The sequence below is a fragment of the Pogona vitticeps genome, chromosome 1 (genome assembly GCF_051106095.1).
Source record: "Pogona vitticeps strain Pit_001003342236 chromosome 1, PviZW2.1, whole genome shotgun sequence".
Taxonomy (NCBI): domain Eukaryota; kingdom Metazoa; phylum Chordata; class Lepidosauria; order Squamata; family Agamidae; genus Pogona; species Pogona vitticeps.
In genome coordinates this window covers 183,790,623-183,809,079 of record NC_135783.1, presented here as the reverse complement: position 1 = coordinate 183,809,079, position 18,457 = coordinate 183,790,623, and the positions used below count along the sequence as shown (strand labels likewise).

Genomic DNA, 18,457 nt, shown 5'->3' with positions numbered 1-18,457 from the left:
TTGCTTAATTAGATCAAGCGGACCCCTCACATGTCTCCCAAATAATAGCTCAAAAGGGCTGAAACCAGTACTCTCTTGTGGGACTGATCTGTAGGCATATAAAAGTAACTGTGGGTTTTGGTCCCAGTTCTTATGGTTCTCAGCTAAATAGGCTTTGATCATCCTCATGAGGGTCACATTGAATCTGTCTGCCAACCCATCACTTTCCGGATGATAGGGAGAATTCTCTAATTGTTTTACTCCACAAATCTGCCACAATCGCTTCATAAGTTTGGAAGTAACTGATGTTTTTATAAGGTCTGCTTCAATACTTTTAACAGGTGTAGAGATTTCTGGTAAAGTGCACATCTTAACCTCAGTCTGGTCACTGTTATAACTCTGTTTCTGGCACATATCAACTTTCTGACAGAAATTTCTAACCTGTTTTTCTATTTCAGGCCAAGGAAACTTCTGGGTTATTCTCTGGTTGGTTTCAATTATACCCAAATGTGCATTAACTAAGACTGAATGTCCCTTTTCCAAGATTATTGAATCATATTTATCTGGTACCATTAACTGGCTTCTAATCTCAGGCCCTCTTTTAGAAATATTAATCAGTTTTTCTTTGTAGAGCAACCCACACTTTATAATGAAACGTTCAGGACATTCAAGTGTTAAATCTTTATCATCCACCTTTTCAAAACAGATTTTTAAAGTGGGGTCTGCTATCTGATCCCTGGCAAATACACTTTTCTGAGATATTTCTAAAGAGAATACCTCAGCTTGGGGTATATTTTCCTCTTGTTCTTGAGAGTCAGTACCATTACTAGCTTCACTTTGTTCAGATTGTGATCGAGTAAACACAAAGGCACTCTTGACATGCTTTGTTAAGTCAGTACCAATAAGAAAAGGTGTAGGAATTTGAGAAGAGACCCCAACTCGCCAAACTCCCCGCCATCCTTGATAATCAGCTAAAACTGCTACAGGCAAAATCACTATCTCCTTCCCAATTCCTTTTAGAGTCAAGTTCTGATCCGGAATTATACACTTCTGAGGTACAATATCTGAGTGGCAGATGGAAACCTGTGAGCAAGAGTCTCGTAAAGCAGTGTAATTATGTCCAAAAATTTTTATTCTGTCCCCACCGAATTCCAGTAACTGCGAATTTGCCTGAATATACAGGCAATGTCTAATTTCAGCTATAGGCAGATCTTCATATTCGCTTGTACTCTGCCTACTCAAAGTATCAATTTCAGAAGAGCTAGCTGCTGCCTCTGGTTTCGATTCCATGGCTACAGAGCTCTCTCTAGAGGGAGTCATCTAGCTGTTCTGTATACAATATACAGACTTGGCATCTTTTAAATTCACTCTCTGAGGAGAAATTTCTTTATTTTGTTTTTGTATTAAAACACTGGGAAGCAATGTGTCCCCTACCCTGACAAGCAAAGCAAATTTTATCTCCCCAAGAGCTTTTGTTAGTGAATTTTTCTGATTTCTCTTTTTCCTCCAAAATCTGGTTCCTGGATTGGCTCTGCCCAGAAGTTTTATCAACAAAATGGCCGCCCATTTGAGGCTGACCCTGACCTAGCTCTTTGGAGTGCTTTGGGTCCCATGTTTTCCTCATGCCTCTTCCCTCATAATTTACAGGCCCCCTTATTTGAGAAATAAAATCAGCAATCTGAGCAGCCTGTCTAATGTCAGAGGGTTTCTTTTCCTGCACTAAATATTTAAGTTCACCATGGAGTAAGGAATAGAACTGCTCCAAGCCTACAATAGCTTTTAATTGTTGAAAAGTCTGTACATTCTCCTGTTCTAGCCACCTGTCCAAACACCTCTCTAAGTTAAACCCAAGCTGTGTATAAGTTTCATCTGATCTTTTTGTAAGCTTTCTGAATTTCTGTCTCAGGTGTTCTGAATTTATGCCAAATCTAAGAAAAACCAACTTTTTAAACTCTGAATAATCTTTACTGAGTTCAATTGGCATATCAGCATAGACTTCCGCCATTTTCCCACTAATCAGAGACCTTAAAATTATCATTTTCTCTGCTTCTCTGAGAGAAAAATCTGAGGCTGTTCTCTCAAAACTTGTAAGGAATGCTTCAGCCGAATCCCCTTGTTTATAAGAAGGAAATTTCTTTAAATCTGCTTTTGATATTCAGCTCTCCTCATTTTCCCTATTATTATTATTGTTCTGATTCAATAATTCCATTCTTCTTATCTCAAATGCCATTTTCTCTCTCTCTAAGGCAATCCTTTCCCTTTCTATTCTTTCCTCCTTTTCTATTTGTCTCATCCTATATTCATGTTCCTGGGCTAATTGAATTTTCCTCAGTTCTGATAACTGTTCCCCATTAATTCCTTCCTCCTGCTCTGAGGTAAACCTGTCCCCTTCTTCATAAAACACCTCTCCAGCTCCTTCAGTCATCTCTGGAGACTTTGACTCACTTTCAGCAATTTTACTGCGCGTTAAAGGCATGTTTCTTGCTCAGAAGGCTCCTCACTATTTCCAAGCCTCTGTTTAAAATACTTTTTTCCCTTTCCTGCGTTAAGGTCTGATATATATATTAGCAGTGTGCTCCAACTGATCTAACACTAGAAACTGTAACCAAGCTTCTCTAGCGTCTTTTTATCCCATTTCACTGGCCTCTTGCCAATTTCAGGATACTTTATTTTATATTGCTGCCTTTGGCTGCTTTTATATTCACCACAGCTCTGCCATCCCATTTCACTGGCCTCTTGCCAATTTCAGGATACTTTATTTTATATTGCTGCCTTTGGCTGCTTTTATATTCACCACAGCTCTGCCCTCTCACAAGAGCTGTTCAAAATGGAGATCCTTCAGCTTTGCTGCGCTTGGTCTGTCCTCTCAGAGTTCACCTAACTCAGGACCCTCTGACCAATTTGCCACAGCCCCTGCTTTTGGGCTAATCTCCCTCACAAAATTGACCTTACAGAGGTCATAAATCAGTTGTCCACTCTGAAGCTTAAGTGCCTCTCCACTAGATTTGCTCCCCGTGAGTCAAATCCTAAAGAGTTACCCACACTTTCCACTCCAGGTGACACTAACTGAAGTCCTTTTGCTCTGGTCACTCTAGCCAAGGCTTTACTGGACAACTGGACAACTCGTATCCCACACGCTGGCACCAATTTATATTGTGGCCGCCTCCTCCTACGTCACAGAGGGGACGCCACTTCACACTCTCTTTCTCAACACACGCTGCCACCAACCACACACATATATCTGACTCCTCAGACAAAGGTATGGATTTTAAAAAGGAAAATGATTGTTTATTGTAACAAGTAAATAAGTTAATCACTATAATCAATACATAAATAAAGTATCCCCTCAAACACACTATCACTCAGACCTTAACTAACACAGTACTTCATGCCCTAACTCAACTCTCACTCTAACTCTCCAAAAACTGTCTCACATCATTCACTCCCCCCCTTATATACACAGCTCCACCTCCTGGAGTCCCACCTCCTGCCCCGCTATAGGCAGAAGAGCTCCAGCATACCATTGATAGGCAGGTGACGTCATCACAGCCGTCACACTTTGTGATCATCTATTTGGAGTACATTTTGATTTACTCCTGAAACCCTGCTCAGCACACATAACATGTTCGCCAGGTCTTACAACAACTATGAGATCACTGCCTCTACGCCAAGCTGGAGAAGTGTGAGTTTAACCTGCAGGAAGTCAAGTTCCTAGGCCATGTTTTGTCACCCTAAGGGATCCAGATGGACCCAAAGAAAATAGAAGCAGTTCTGACCTGGCAGAAACCCCAGAACCGTGAAGATGTGCAGCGGTTTCTCGCCTTCGCGAACTATTACCACCAGTTTATAGTAGCCTATGCGGACATAACCATGCCTCTGACCCGTCTCCTCTGGCCCAAAGAACCATCTCTTTGGACTCCGGAGGCAGACCATGCCTTCACCAACCTGAAAACTCGCTTCACAACCAAGCCAATCCTGCATTATCCAGACCCCCGACTACCATTTACCATGGAGACGGATGCCTCCAGTGTGTCCCTGGGTGCAATGCTGTCGCAGTAGGAGGACCCCTCACAGCCATTGCAGCCCTGCACTTTTTACTCATGTCAGTTCACACTGTCAGACCACAACTACACCGTCTGGGAGCGGGAACTCCTGGCCATCAAAACTGCTTTCGATGTCTGGAGGCATTACCTTGAAGGGGCCCATCACCCTGTCCACGTTTTGACTGACCACCGGAATATGGAACACTTGCAGACAGCCCGACGCCTCAATCAACACCTGATCAAGTGGTGCCTCTTCTTCTCCCGGTTTGACTTCTGCATTACCTATATCCTGCAGACCCAGAATCGGAAAGCCAATGCCCTCTCCCACAAACCAGAATACACTGTATCACCCTCTGAAGAGACTCCGATCGCACCTATATTATCACCCTCAGTCTTCGCAGCCACCACAACCTGCTTGTCCGTGGCTGCGGAAATTCGGGCCAGCCAAGCTCAAGATCCCTGGGCCAAGCAACGCTTGCAGGAACTCGAAAAGGGCCCTGCTGGAGACTTCGCTAACCACCAGGGTCTCCTATTGCACCGAGAGTGCCTGTATGTTCCTCCAGAGCCCCTCCGAGCCAATGTGCTCTATTTGACCCATGATTCCTCCTGCAGGACACTTTGGTCGGTATAAGACTCTGCATCTACTCACACGGGAGTTGTGGTGGCCCTGGGTTTGTGCTGACATTGCTCGTTACATTGATTCCTGTGAGGTTTGTCGTCAAGCCAAGGACATACTAGCCAAACCTCCAGGGCTGCTACACCCACTAACCATACTAGCCGACCTTTGGGACACAGTATCTCTGGACTTCGTCACTGACCTCCCATGGTCACAAGGACACACCTGCATTCTGGTAATAGTGGACCTGTTCACCAAAATGGCTCATTTTGTCCCATGTCCCAAGCCTCCCACAGCTCCAGAAACAACTCAGCTTTACCTTCAACATGTTTTTTGTCTACATGGGCTCCCAACACAATTTCAGATCGTGGCTCCCAATTCATCTTCTGGTTCTTGCAAGCCTTGAACACCAGTTTAGGTACCCAGGTGCACTTATCGGCATACCATCCTCAAACAGATGGACAAACCAAGCATACTAATGCCACCCTTGAACAGTATTAGATGGAATTAGATGGCTGCTGCTGCTATAAAATCAGCACCCAAAAGGCTTGGAAGCTTGTAAAAGCAACAAGTCAATACTCTGGCTCGCATCCACCTCCTGCTTATCTTGGACCTTGATTTCTTGACCCTTGGCTTTGGAATCTGGCTTCTGACTACGGTTTGTGTTTTTGGCCTTGGTAATTTGGCATCTGTTTGTATCTTCTAGCCTTCTGATATTGGACTGGCTTGTTGGACTTTCGCCTTCTGAAACCCCTAGGAATGTGAAAATCCCAAAAATGTGCTACAAGTGTCTGAATATGCTATTTCTATTAGTGAGATCAGAGATCCTTGATTCTCTGAGGTAAAAATCAACAGAAAAGGATGGGACAACAGCAGAACATCCCAATCCAATGGAAATTACTTCAGACAAACCCAAGCTGAGGGAAACCATTCTAAAGTGAAATCTTCATCCCCAGAGCACAGTCCCCTGAAATCAAATAGTCCTGAGAGAAAAACTAATAAACCCCCTTAATCGGAGCATAGGGCCAATAAGAAATGTTTTTCCTGTAGAGAAAAGGGACATTGTTTTCCCCAATGTGAAACACAAAAGAATAAAAATGACAATCAGCCTAAAAAGGTATTTTGCTTGCAGCATAATAGGTCGCAGCAATCGGCATTTGAAGTTGAGGCCTCTGCCAGCAGCAGAACTGTTGCTAAGGAAATGGACTTACCCAGAAATTTCTGAAGCCAGAGTGTTACAATATTTTTTATCCAGTGTGATCAAGAATTGCAAAAATTACCACAGTGTCTGGAATGGTGTTACAAGTTCAGACTTCCTGCTTAACCATCAGGTGAATTTGGAAACATCCCATGGCCCCCAAGACATGCTTTAAGTGACCACAGAATTTCCACATAGTGGACAAAATCCTGTGGCATGGTATTTTAAGTTACAAATAGCGTAGCTCCATTGAATCTTTAGAACTTATGGAGGAGCTAACTCATCAAATTCCTGCCAATTCACTGGGTTTACTCTACTGGTGACCTACCATGCTAAGCTACAGGGTTGATTCCATACCATGCTAAGCTACAGGGTTGATTCCATGGATAAACATGGTGATATGTACCATACAGTGGTGCCCCGCTTGACGGCGATAATGCATTCCAGCAAAACTGTACAGTGAAATCGTCAAGCAAAAGTTAAAAAAAAAAAACATTGGAATGCACTGAAAACCCGTTAATGAGTTCCAGTGGGGGAAATACCTGCTCGTTTTGTGAAGATCGCCCATAGAGAACAACTGATCAGCTGTTCTAATACGCTGTAATGTGAAGCTTCCGTCCGGAAAACACTCATTTTGCAAAGGGAAGCCATTTTACAAAGCTGGGAAAATCGTCAAGCGAAAAAACGGTTCTCGAAGCAGGGACCGAATCGATGTAAAGCGAAAAAAACCCATAAAAACATCGTTTTGCAATCGCTATAGTGATCGCAAAAAAAGTCATTGTAGAGCAATTGTGTCGTCAAGCGGGGTACCACTGTATTGTATTAATATAAAGCTGAATTAGTTAGGTATATGGCTGTGGAGCCTTGGGCAAGCAGCATAGTACTAGGGCATCCTTAGAAGAAAGGAATGAGAAACCACTTCTGAATATTCTCTACCTGGAAAACTGGAAAAAGGGTCACCATAAGTCAGAATTGACTTGAGAATACACAAATCACTGAATCTGGCGTAGCTTTGCTTTGAGACACAGAAAGCAGAGCACCTCCCACTTTCTTTTATAGCTGTTACATAGTTGATGGGCGATACAGAAAAGCTATTATATGTATTTTTTCTTATTTTGTTTGCTAGAGATAATAAATCCTGTTTTTGGTTAACACCAAAGGGAATAAACTGAAGTAATCCAAGGCAATTTCCAGAACGTTTGCACATAGCTGTTGTCCCTGTGATTGGGTTTGTTAAAAGGCTGGGACAGTTCCTCATTTTGGGGGAAATGACGATTGAGTCTCTTTGTGAACTTTAACAGATTTGATGGTTGTTGTGGGTTTTTCCGGCTCTGGCCGTGTTCTGAAAGTTCTTCTTCCTCACATTTCACAGTCTCTTTGGCTGGCATCTTCAGAGGACAGTACTCTGTGCTCTGGTGTAGTTTGCTTGGGAGTGCAGTATTTATGGCTGTGATATAGGCTTTTGTCCTATTCAGGAGATGGGTGATTGTGTCTTGTGATAAGGAGAGATTATCTGTCACTGTGATTGATGAGTGTCATTAAGCAGATGTCATTAAGTGGTCTTTTGTGTGTACAGTGGGGTCTCAACTTAAGAACTTAATCTGTATTGGAAGGTGGTTCGTAGGTCAAAAAGTTCGTAGGTCAAATCTGCATTTCCTATAGGAATGCACTGAAAACCATTTAATCCATATCTGCTCTTTTCCGTCCATTGAAACTAATGGGAAGCTGCTATTCCGCCTTCTACCACTAGAGCGGGATATTTTTTTCTTTTTCCTTAGGCAGGGAACAGTTTGCAAAGCACTTTTGAAATCATTTTTTTTTTCAACAAAGCCAATTTTAAAGCATGTTTTAAATCACTGGTTCCTAACCTTGGGTTACTCAGGAGTTTTGGACTGCAACTCCCAGAAGCCTTCACCACAAGCTAGGCTGACTGGGGTTTCCGGGAGTTGCAGTTCAAAAGCATCTGAGTAACAAAGGTTAAGAATCACTGTTTTAAACCATAGTGTGCTGATTTTTTTCAGCACAAAGACACACAGGCAGGCTTTTTAGGTGCTGAGCAAGCCTCCCCAAGCCTCTTGAGCCAGCCAATCAGCTGATAGGCGGGGAGAGGAGGGTGCAGGAGCGGGGGGAGCACAAAATGGCTGCCAGGCTCCCTTCTGGTATGGGCTTTTAGCTGTTTCCTGCTTTTTCCTGCTGTTTGGGGGCCACCAAGGCCTGGTAAGTGACTTTCTTTTATTTATTTTTTAAGTTCCTGACCTTTTTTCCCTCTCCAGAAGCCTCTAAGGGGAGGGGGCACTTTTTTTCCAGTTTGTAACTCGAGGGAAGTTAGTATGTCGAGTCCTTTTTTTCTCTATAGGGTGGGTTCATAAGCTGAATTGTTCGCAAGTAGGGTCGTTCGTAAGTCGAGGCCCCACTGTAGTGATCCCCGGTCCTTGTGCCTGGTTAAGAGTCCGTTGACCTTTTGCACACTGTATTTTTCAGAGCTGGGAGCCAAGCTTTGTTGAATTTGAAATTTTCCTCTTTTTTGTTGAAGTTCTGCTGGTCCTTGTGGATTTGAAATCTGTTTCAAAGACCTTTATTTAGAGCACTGGTTCTTAACCTTGGGTTACTCAGGAGTTTTGGACTGCAACTCCCAGAAGCCTTCACCACCGTGCTGGCTGGGGTTTCTGGGAGTTGCAGTTCAAAAGCATCCGAGTAACAAAGGTTAAGAACCACTGATTTACAGCATGTTACTATAGTCTCTCAAGATTGGATGCCTAATCCAAGTGGTTCCAAACCTTGGCTTGAACTGCAATTCCCAGCCTTCACACAGCTGTGCTGGCCAAGGCTTCTGGGAGTTACAGTCCAAGAATATCTGGGTTACCCAAGGGTGGGAACTACTGGTATAGGCTACGACTATAATAGCAACATTTTCATACTAGCAGGAAAGAGTTGGCAAAACATGGGCCTCCTCTCCTACTTTAACCTTTCCCTGTTAATTCACAGGCAATAAAACTTTCATCAATGGATATACAATTAATTTAGTGGAACAGTTACTATTTCAAACACAGCATGACTATCAAGGCCATACACCTGCCTAACAAGAATTTCTTAAAAACTTTTAAGCTTTTGACTTTGAAGATAATCTTGAGTACAGCCAAATGCCTGGTGTTAACTAAGGAGCAATAATGATACTTTAGTAAGTGCAAGTGGGCACAGCAGATTATGAATCAGGTTTGATCTCAGTTAAACGCATATAACTGGGCTGGTAGACTCCTTCCTTCTCCATGATAGTGGACCATGGCTCTTCAGCAAGCATGTACGAAAACCTCAATCTCTCTTGTTAACTATGTTCATGCCATTAATGTGCAAATTTCACTAGTATGAGCTGCTCCACCACCAATGCTGATCAGAAATGATTCACACAACTCCTGTATTCATGGTCACAATTTATTTAAAAAAGGAGAATAACAACATTAAAGCCTAGAGCAGTTGTCTTTGTACAGAATATCAGAATGAAAAGATGGGATTTATCAAAATATTAACAAACTGTGCTGTCCATTTTTTTATTTCAAGAGCTAGATCAATGGACTGAACACAACAGTATGAAAAGAAATCTACAGAGCTAATTACAAAATAAATATTTAAACATGTTAATTGCTTTTATCGACTGACACAGTCATATATCACCTACAAAATTGTAGCTATTTACATCTTCCCTTTTAATGGGGAAAAGAAAGGATGTTTTAATGCTTCTGCAAGTGTAATTCTTTTGGCAGGGTCATACTCCAACATTTTCTGAATGAGATCAAACAGCTTTTCATGGTCAGCATCATGGCACTGCATGAATTCCTGGAGGATGTAAAAAAAGATAAAAATAAGCACCATTCAACTCAATTGACAGGGGAAACTTCTGTAACACTGAAGTTTCAACATTCTCTCTTACCTTCAGTGGTTTACAACGCCGTGATACATATCTGCCAGCAGAACTATGCTCATCCCAATCCAACTGGTCATGGTGGAAGTACTTGCGTTTTCTGGTTAAGTACAAAGTTAAGTTTACTTTAGGATAGTTCTATAGAGTGCTGTTTATATAAAATATTGGACATGAACTATAGAAGCATTGACAAACTTATTTGCAAGAACACTGGGGTTGGAAACTTTTTCAGAACTATATGCACTCAGTGTAAGACTGAGCAAAATAACAACATCCTTGCTGAAATAACTTAAGCAAAAAAGCAGCAAGAATCTTTAAACAATCTAAAACTGGCACGTTCAAACTGAGAGCAGCAACTTGTCCCCACTCAGATGCATCATCACTCCACCTCTATCATGTGAAAAGACCCAAAGACAAGCTCACTGTACATGGAAATAAAGCTTATTTCTGCAAATATGAATTCAATTCAGAGTAAATTTTTGACATAGCTTTCTGTAATACTTATGTACAAGACTTCTAAGAGAAGTACCCACATCCTTGCAGAATTGCTACTTCAGGCATAAACCCACTTTGGGTACTTTGATTCCATACAATGCAACCAGAAGTTGCATGTTTTGATTAACACACTATCTGATGAGGACTGCCTTTTGAATAGTAATCAGACAAGTCAGACTTCTTAGGGTAGATACAAAAACTGTTGGCACTGTGTTACATTGATATGGGGAGATAGCACTCAGAAAAACAGCTTAAAAACATTACCTGCTTTTCTGAACCATGTGAATAGGTAATGGTCCCAGTATTTTTTGCATCATTGCCAAATGTTCTTTGCTGTCATGTGTCTAAAGGAAAAGAGAAAGTCACTATTTAGTATTCTTGAAAAATTACTGGAAAACTAAAGCTAAAACTCTTGATTAGATAAAGGGTATATTTGTTGGTTCTGCTGGCAAACACACAGCTTTATGGAAAGCTAGTCCCTTTTTCCAGGAAAAGCCACTTAACGAACTTGTAGCTAAATTCAGCAGCCCTCCATAATGGTTCAAAGGATATGACCAGACATATCAATGCCAGCAGATATACTCTGCGTACAGTAGGGGTGCAAAAAAACATACACCAGCCAAGGTCCTGAGACCAGAGAGCAACAGAGCTAACTCCATATGAAGGTTTTTTTCCTCCTATTCTTTAACTGAAGGCATTTCTGAAGCTAAATTACTCAAGTTTCACATGCAACAGGCCCCTTCCACTGGTAGTTTTTAAATGATCATTGAAACCTGCCTTTTTAGACAGGCCTTCCTGGAATTGACAACATCATAACAGCAGTTATCAGTGTTCATATTATCAGTTATGCCACCATGCCTTTAAATTACTTTTAATTATTCCCAGTTAATTCTATGTTGCTTTTGCGTATGTGCTTTGTTGTTTAATTTTAATTTGCTATGTTTTGTTTATTGTTCTTAAATTGCTGTCTTTTATGTTTTGTATTGTAAACCACCCAGAATGGCCTTGGCAGCCAGATGGGCGTAGAAAAGATAGGTAGATACATAAATAAATATCTGCCGCTGGAAAACAAACAAACACAAACAATTCATTTCTAAATATACAGTGGTGCCTCGCATAGCGAGGTTAATCCGTTCCGGATTAACCTTCGCTATGCGAAAACATCGCTAAACGGGAATAAAAAAGCCATAGGCTTTTTTTCCTATGGCTTTAAAACTCACCGTTAAGCAATGTTTTTCCATAGCGCCGCCATTTTGCGCCCTCGGTAAGCGAGGGCAGGGCGTGAAAATGCGGCACGGACCTTCCGGCGGCCATTTTGGAACCGCCGATCAGCTGTTCTCCCTGCTTCGTTCTGCGAAAATCGCTAAGCGAATTGCTTAGCGATCATCGCAAAGCGAAAAAACGCTATAGGGGCCATCGCTGAGCGAACGCTCCAGCGATGGCCCGGACCCCCTCGCTATGCGAATTCATCGCATAGCGAAGCACTCGCTAAGCGAGGCACCACTGTATTTTGGTTAAATAGCATAGATGGGTTAGTAGAATAACACAATAGGATTCAACCCTCTAATCTGTGTACCAGTAAGACTTTAAAGTCTCATTTTACTCAGATGTAAACTAGCAGTAGTGTTTTAATGAAAAATGCTACATTTTAAAAAGCTTCCCACTAAAGATCATCACCTGTGTCTCTGCAACAAACATTTCTGTGGTCACTTACCGGAAATACTGTGAATCCAAGGTAATACTCAATAAGAATGCAACCAATACTCCACACATCACATGGCTGTGACCATCCCAAAGCTGTGGGAAGACATTAAAAATGTGAACTGTTATTCCATCCACTACAACTTAGGTTTACTGATCTGAACATGAACTGCTCTTCAGAAATTTTCTAAATATGCAGATTTTTTAAACTGAAAAATCATTAAGTAACATTACTGAGAATCCCCCAACACTTCCAATGTAAGAACAAAATAACAGTAACAAATAGTGTGGCAAGTTAACCAGAAATGAAATTAAAATTTATGGCAACAAATACAGCAACCAAAACAAACAGAAAGCTCTTCAGCAACTCCAGGGCTGCAACCCTAAGCTTACTATTTTAAAGCATGTTCCAGAAATGACACGTCTTCTACTCACCCAAAATAACTTCAGGAGCTCTGTAATGCCTTGTAGACACAAGAGTACTGTGATGTTCATAGTCATATGTTGCACTCCCAAAATCTACAACTTTAATATCTGGATTTTTCAAGGTGCGTTGATCTCGTTTCTAAAACACACCAAAAATTACTAAGCATATAAGCAAAAAAGTGTATACAATGAATAGTTTTTCACACTATGAAACTGGATTTACCAATTTGTGATTATATTCTTCTATGTAGTCAGACTCCACAAATAATATGTTTTCAGGCTTCAGATCCGTGTGAGTTAGTTTATGTGAATGCAGAACTATGGGGGGAAAAAGTGAGTTACAATTATTATTCCTCCTCTGAAAATTACTTTCAATTTTAAGGGTCTATCAAAGTTAGAACCAAAAAATATTTTATACATTTTACTGTTTACAGCATAAGCATTAATATTTTACTCAGAAGCCACTTTCATACACATTTTTCTTTCTTTTTAAGTTAAATATACAAATGTGATATACTGTATTTTTCTCTTAGCCTTTAACTAGCCTTGAGCTTTGGAAAGAAAGAGCTTAGAAATTATAATAAAGTATCCCATGTATACTTACAGTTTACAGATTTACAAATCTGGTATGCCATTTTTCTGATGTGATCCAAACTGAATGGCTGAAAACTGTTTTCTTTAATGAAATCATAGGTACTAAGTCCCAGAAGTTCGAACACAATGCAAACATGACCATGATATTCAAACCATTCCAACATCTGGACACAGCGACTGTAAATGCAAAGAAGGTCTTTAGGAAGATGTTCCCAGATAAAAGATGCAGAATATAAACACAACTGAAAAACCTACAAATTAACATCATGGCTACTTTACAAAAGGAAAGAAAGACACTGTTACTTAAGAAACATTTTAGTTTTATTTTGTTTTCAAAAGTGAGTTACCAAAAATTACATATTTTCTACTTCATAATATACTTACAATTTGTTATTAGGATCTGTTGCTTTTAAGTGCTCCAATACTTTTATTTCTGAACGAGCTGCTTCAGAATATCTATCAACATTCTTTACTATTTTTACTGCCACATGTCTACCACACCTAAAAAATGAATTTCAGAGTCAGTAAGCATGGAGTTATAGAATAATTCCTTCAAAATAAATTTTATAATAAAAGTTTCTATTATTTTAAAGAAAGAACCAATATTCATTTAATACACTATTTTTCAAAACATGTTTTCTTGGGAGGAGTGGAGAAAATACAGTAATTAATTTCAGCAACTTTACTATATCTTGAAGGAAACGTATTTACCTTTTCTGAAGCCCAAATAGGGTATAAACCCTACTATAAACCCTAAAAAAATAACATAACACTGCTCTGAGGCAAAATGCAACACTGGCACATACTAAATTCAAATTCTCCCAAAGCTTGCAATTTATATAAGAAAAACAAATATTTACACACATGAAAAACTGGAGAAACCCATATAAAAGCAGAAATAACAAATGTTAGAAAAGTGGAAAACGAACGGTGGAATGCCCCAATGAAAATTGGACATACTTGGTATGAGGACCAGGGTAGGAAAAAGAACCTCCCCCAAAAAAAGGAAAATGGAGCACCCTGAACAGAGTGATCCACACAGCATTATTTTACTTTATATCCCACTTGTTTTACTTTTATTATTACTATTCCTACACCGTTGATACTGATGAAACCTTATAAACTAATTCAAAAAAGGACATTCCATTTTCTTGCAATGAAAATTTCAACAGTCTGAGACACATCAATTGGATGAAAGATAGATAGATAAATGCATAAAAATGCAATTTACACACATTTACGTCTCTTTCTGAAGTGGGGATGACAGGACTTAAACCAAAGGCTTCATGGGAGGTGGGTTTTCAGAAAGAAATTCAAAGAGACATGACACAATACAAGACTTATGAAAATACCAATTTTAAAGAGCAAGAAAGCAAAAATGGAACGTGCACAACATAAAGATCACCTACGAACAGAACTTACGCTTTGTGATCAATGCATTCCACTACTTTTCCAAAAGCACCTTCACCCAAGATGGAGATAATTTCATCTAAAAACAGGAATGGAAATCAATTATACGAGTAGTGACAAATTGTAATTATTAACACACCATGCTATGTAACAGGCTGTGCCGCTATATAAAGTGTAACTAAATGTATTTAAAACATTTAATTGGACATCTCTTCAAGATAATTACACCTAGCTTATTCTAAATTAGCTGTTTATTCTTTTGTAAAATTCCAATTAACGTTTAACTTCTATATAAATATAAACCCCCCCAAAGAAAAAAAGAAAAAACACAGAACGGAAAACAAAACAAAGAAATAAAAGGACTTCCAAAAACTCCTGACTTCTTATCTAAAAGAAATTATTCTATCTGAAAAGTGAATAAGTTTTGAAAAATATTCTATACATCTTGCACTTAGTACGTCTCCACTCTGACAGATCAGGTGACCCTCCTCATCATCCTCTACACTCCTCGATCTTTTTCTTCGGTGACTCCTCTGGTAACGGCAAGTGCGCAGCACCAAGATCATCCAGCCAATCAATAAACCCGAGTGAATTCAGGGCAGAATACGAAATTCATTCAGCAGGGAGATATTCAGGCATTCAGATACGCGCCAGGCCACAAACGGTTGGCAGGAACAATTTCAAATTCCCCAGAATTTCACAGGGCAGATAGTTTAGGTTACAGGAGAAAAACATGGCAAGGAACAGATTTTCAGATAAGGTACTTCAAGTGGCAAGGCATCAATACACAATATATATGCTTTAAAAATATGGTTCACTAGAAAAATGATATATTTTAAAATTTGCAATTAAAATCTCTGCTCCTTAAAGCTGTTATGTTCTTGACCCATGCCGGATCACTATGTAGGTCTCACAAGGGAGTTCACAAAAATTTAAGGAATTTAAAGTACAACTCACATATATCTCATTTATTTATAGTTCCCTGTGAGTAATAACATAATTTACAAAGCTATTTAACTACATACACACCTACTGAAAATTTCTGTCTTACATGTATTAAAATCATATACATTCCTGTGCTTGTAGACCCTTTCCCTGCAGCTAATAGGTGAGCAGCACTATCAGCTCTGACAGTGATGATCACCAATCAGAACAGTGGAAACAGGGAAGAAAAACATGAAATATGCTATCAAACTGATATTCCAACATCACTAATACATGCAAATCCCACCCTAAAAGAGCAAATCTGATAGTCTGGTAGCACAGATGTGCACACACAAAACAAATCCATACAAGATCTCCCCAGCCAATTTAAAATGGCTGTTTTCTCTGACTTGCTCACATCAGAAATTATACCCATCTAAGTAAGGAGACATTCAATACTAAAGTGTCCACCAAGATTTGTTTACAAGACATTTATTCCACTTCATCTCTGCACTGCCAATAAGACCTCTTTGGTTTTATAAGAACAAATACAAAACACCTACAGTCACAGCTTCTATCAAATTTGCCAAAATATACCCTATAACTGCATTTTCAGCAGACACCTGATTCAGGAAGCCAAAAGATCAGTGGAATACTGTCTGATAAACAAGTAATAATAATCATTCTAAACAAATATTCACCCAATGTTAAGCAGCTTTTTTTATTTGAGGAACAGAAGACCTAACAGCAGAAATCACACATTTTTAATATTAAAATACATTTCCAATTCCCTTTATTTGCCTGTTATTATCCTGATGAACAGATATATGTAATCATGTACAAAATCTTCTAAATCATACATACCGTGTGTGAATGATGTGAGTTACTATGATGAGTCCTGTGTTTTCTTTTGTAACTGCTTCTGCCACTACGCCCTGATGACTTGCTACTGTGGTGGTGACCATTTTCATGGTCTTTGCAATGGTGCCTGGTTTCAGACAGCTGACTGTAATTGTTCCTGTATTCTTCAACATAGCGACGTTCATAGGGATCTCTTTCATGGAAGGAGGTGGCATCTGAACAAAGGCTAGGGGCAAAACCACACATGCACACTACTCATTCTCCTGCAGAACACACCACAGTTCTTGTACACAAATATCCAATTTGAAAACTGACATATGCAGAAGCTGCAAACTATCAAGCATACAGCTACCTTTAATTAAATCACAATTAACATTTGAAAAACAAGCTTACCATAACTAGGAAAGAAAACACCTTACCTATCGTTTGTTTGAGTGTCCTCATACTTGTAGCGCTTGCTCTCATATGCGCTGCTGTATGATTTTCTTTTTCTCTTATGATGGCTGCTACCTTTTTGGGGATCCAAACATTGTTTGTCATCCCAGTTAGAATAGTCGGTTCGTTTCGAGTACCGCATCTGCAAATACGAATAGGGTCACAGATCTTTAGTCATGAGAATACAATACAAAAAGCGGCGAACTGCGGCGATTACAATACTTGATTCCTACGCGTTACAGAGAAATGGCTATAAAACACCTCCCACAAATCTGTCTATTTCGCCGAAAACACAAGGGCCCCGCTGAGGCGACGCTCCTTCAGAGGGCAAGCGCACGGGGCAAGGACGCAGCTCGGCCGCCGAAGCCATTTCCTCACCTTCTGGGACAGGAAGAAGGACAACATGGCGGGCCGCCGCCGGGTGGGGGAGGGGAAATCCGCGAGGAAGGCCCCAGAAGAGTCCCTTCTCCGCCACCTCACCAGGAACCCTCTGAGAAAAAGGCCTGCAAACACACACACACACTCCCGCCCACCGCGCGCCTCCTCTGGGGCCAGAGGCTTCTTCCTTTCCTCAACGCAGCCCTTCTGGGAGTCCTCCAGGCCCCCCCCCCAAGCACCACCTCTTCGGTCATTCCCCCACCCCGCTTCGAGACCCCCTCAAGGGCAGGGACGCAGCCACGCTCAAGACTTACTGCTCCTTTGGGAAGGCGACGCCGCTCCGCAAAACAACCGCAATCCGCCGCTGACGACCTTTCTCTCGCCAAACAACGACGAAAACAGCTCTCAACGACAAAATGGCGCCGGCTAACGACCTGGAGGGGCAGGGAAAGGCGTCACAATGGATTACGCATGCGCAAACGTATCCCAGCTCCCGCGGGGGGGTACTATTGCGTCACCTCGTGGGCGGGGCGGCGGTTTTTTTCCGGACGGTTTCCTTCCGCCCCTCAGGAACGGTTCGGTCGTGTGAATCCCTTGGGCAGCCGAAGAGGCCTCGGAGTCGGGTGGGGGAACAGGGTGGCTCTTTATTGCCACGACAGCCGGCCCTCCCGCCGCTTGAGCGGCTTTTTGCTCGGCGGAATTGGAATTCTTGATTGGCAATCTAAACAACTCAAGGAGGCAGTGGGTGTTCCTTCATTCGTAACTCTTAACGACCGCAGCCCCATCTTGGATTTGCTCTTTGTTTTTGAGGTGCCAGGTGATGGGATGGATCTGCCCTGCCCTGCCCTGCCCGGGTGTGGGATCAAGGCATCCGCTGACTCATCCGAGCCTCTAAGGGAGAAGAGTGCCTTATTATCCTGCCCACATATTGACTCTGACACACAGCATTTCTTTAAACCCGCCATTAATAACGATGGGTCGCCTTTACATTTTTTGGCAGACTACATATTCGATGTTTTGAAACACAGGAACCCAGGTTGAGTAGGCCACGAACTCGTTGCTTTCTCGGCTGCTTCTTGCTAAAGAAGGAAGGGGCTGGGGAGGAATACTGGCCATTCGCTGTTGCTCCCTTTGTATCTTAAATGGGGAAAGTGCTGTTAGGGAGAACTTCTGAGGGCTTTGGTTCTCACTGTTGCCTTGCAAGACAGCAAATAAACTGCAAAATTTCAGAGTTATTTTTCTTGCTTCTACAGTGCCCCGGATGTCTAAACATCGGGCCACATACAGTACTGTGATTGGTTTACAATGTAGGTTCAGTCTTAAGATGAAGGCTACTGTCTACATGAATCTCTGGTATTGCCCAGTGTGGTGTAGTCAAGTGGATAGAGACTAGGACTTAGGAAGCCTGAGTTCAAATTGCCACTCAGCCATGCAGACTCACTGGAGCATGGAACTGGTAAAACCACTCCTTAAATCTCTCT

At 41.2% G+C, this 18,457-nt stretch overlaps 1 protein-coding gene across 2 annotated transcripts; it reads right to left on the bottom strand.

Annotated features, from left to right (window-relative positions):
* Positions 1–9,251: 9,251 nt before the first annotated feature.
* On the bottom strand, positions 9,252–17,489 carry CLK1 (CDC like kinase 1). Of its 2 annotated transcripts, XM_020811756.3 has the most exons (13): positions 17,291–17,489; positions 16,583–16,740; positions 16,167–16,389; positions 14,821–14,911; positions 14,391–14,457; positions 13,353–13,469; positions 12,979–13,145; positions 12,598–12,692; positions 12,384–12,513; positions 11,962–12,044; positions 10,512–10,591; positions 9,762–9,852; positions 9,252–9,667 (listed from the first exon to the last, which is right to left on the bottom strand). In XM_020811756.3, exons 2-13 carry the CDS (start codon positions 16,738–16,740, stop codon positions 9,524–9,526), a joined length of 1,446 nt encoding a protein of 481 aa, XP_020667415.1. In that variant the 5' UTR covers positions 17,291–17,489; the 3' UTR covers positions 9,252–9,523. The 2 variants fall into 2 exon arrangements, with proteins under 2 accessions (XP_020667415.1, XP_078235931.1); XM_078379805.1 differs by lacking the exon at positions 14,821–14,911 and having other exon boundaries at positions 17,291–17,438.
* Between the last annotated feature and the right edge of the window lie 968 nt (positions 17,490–18,457).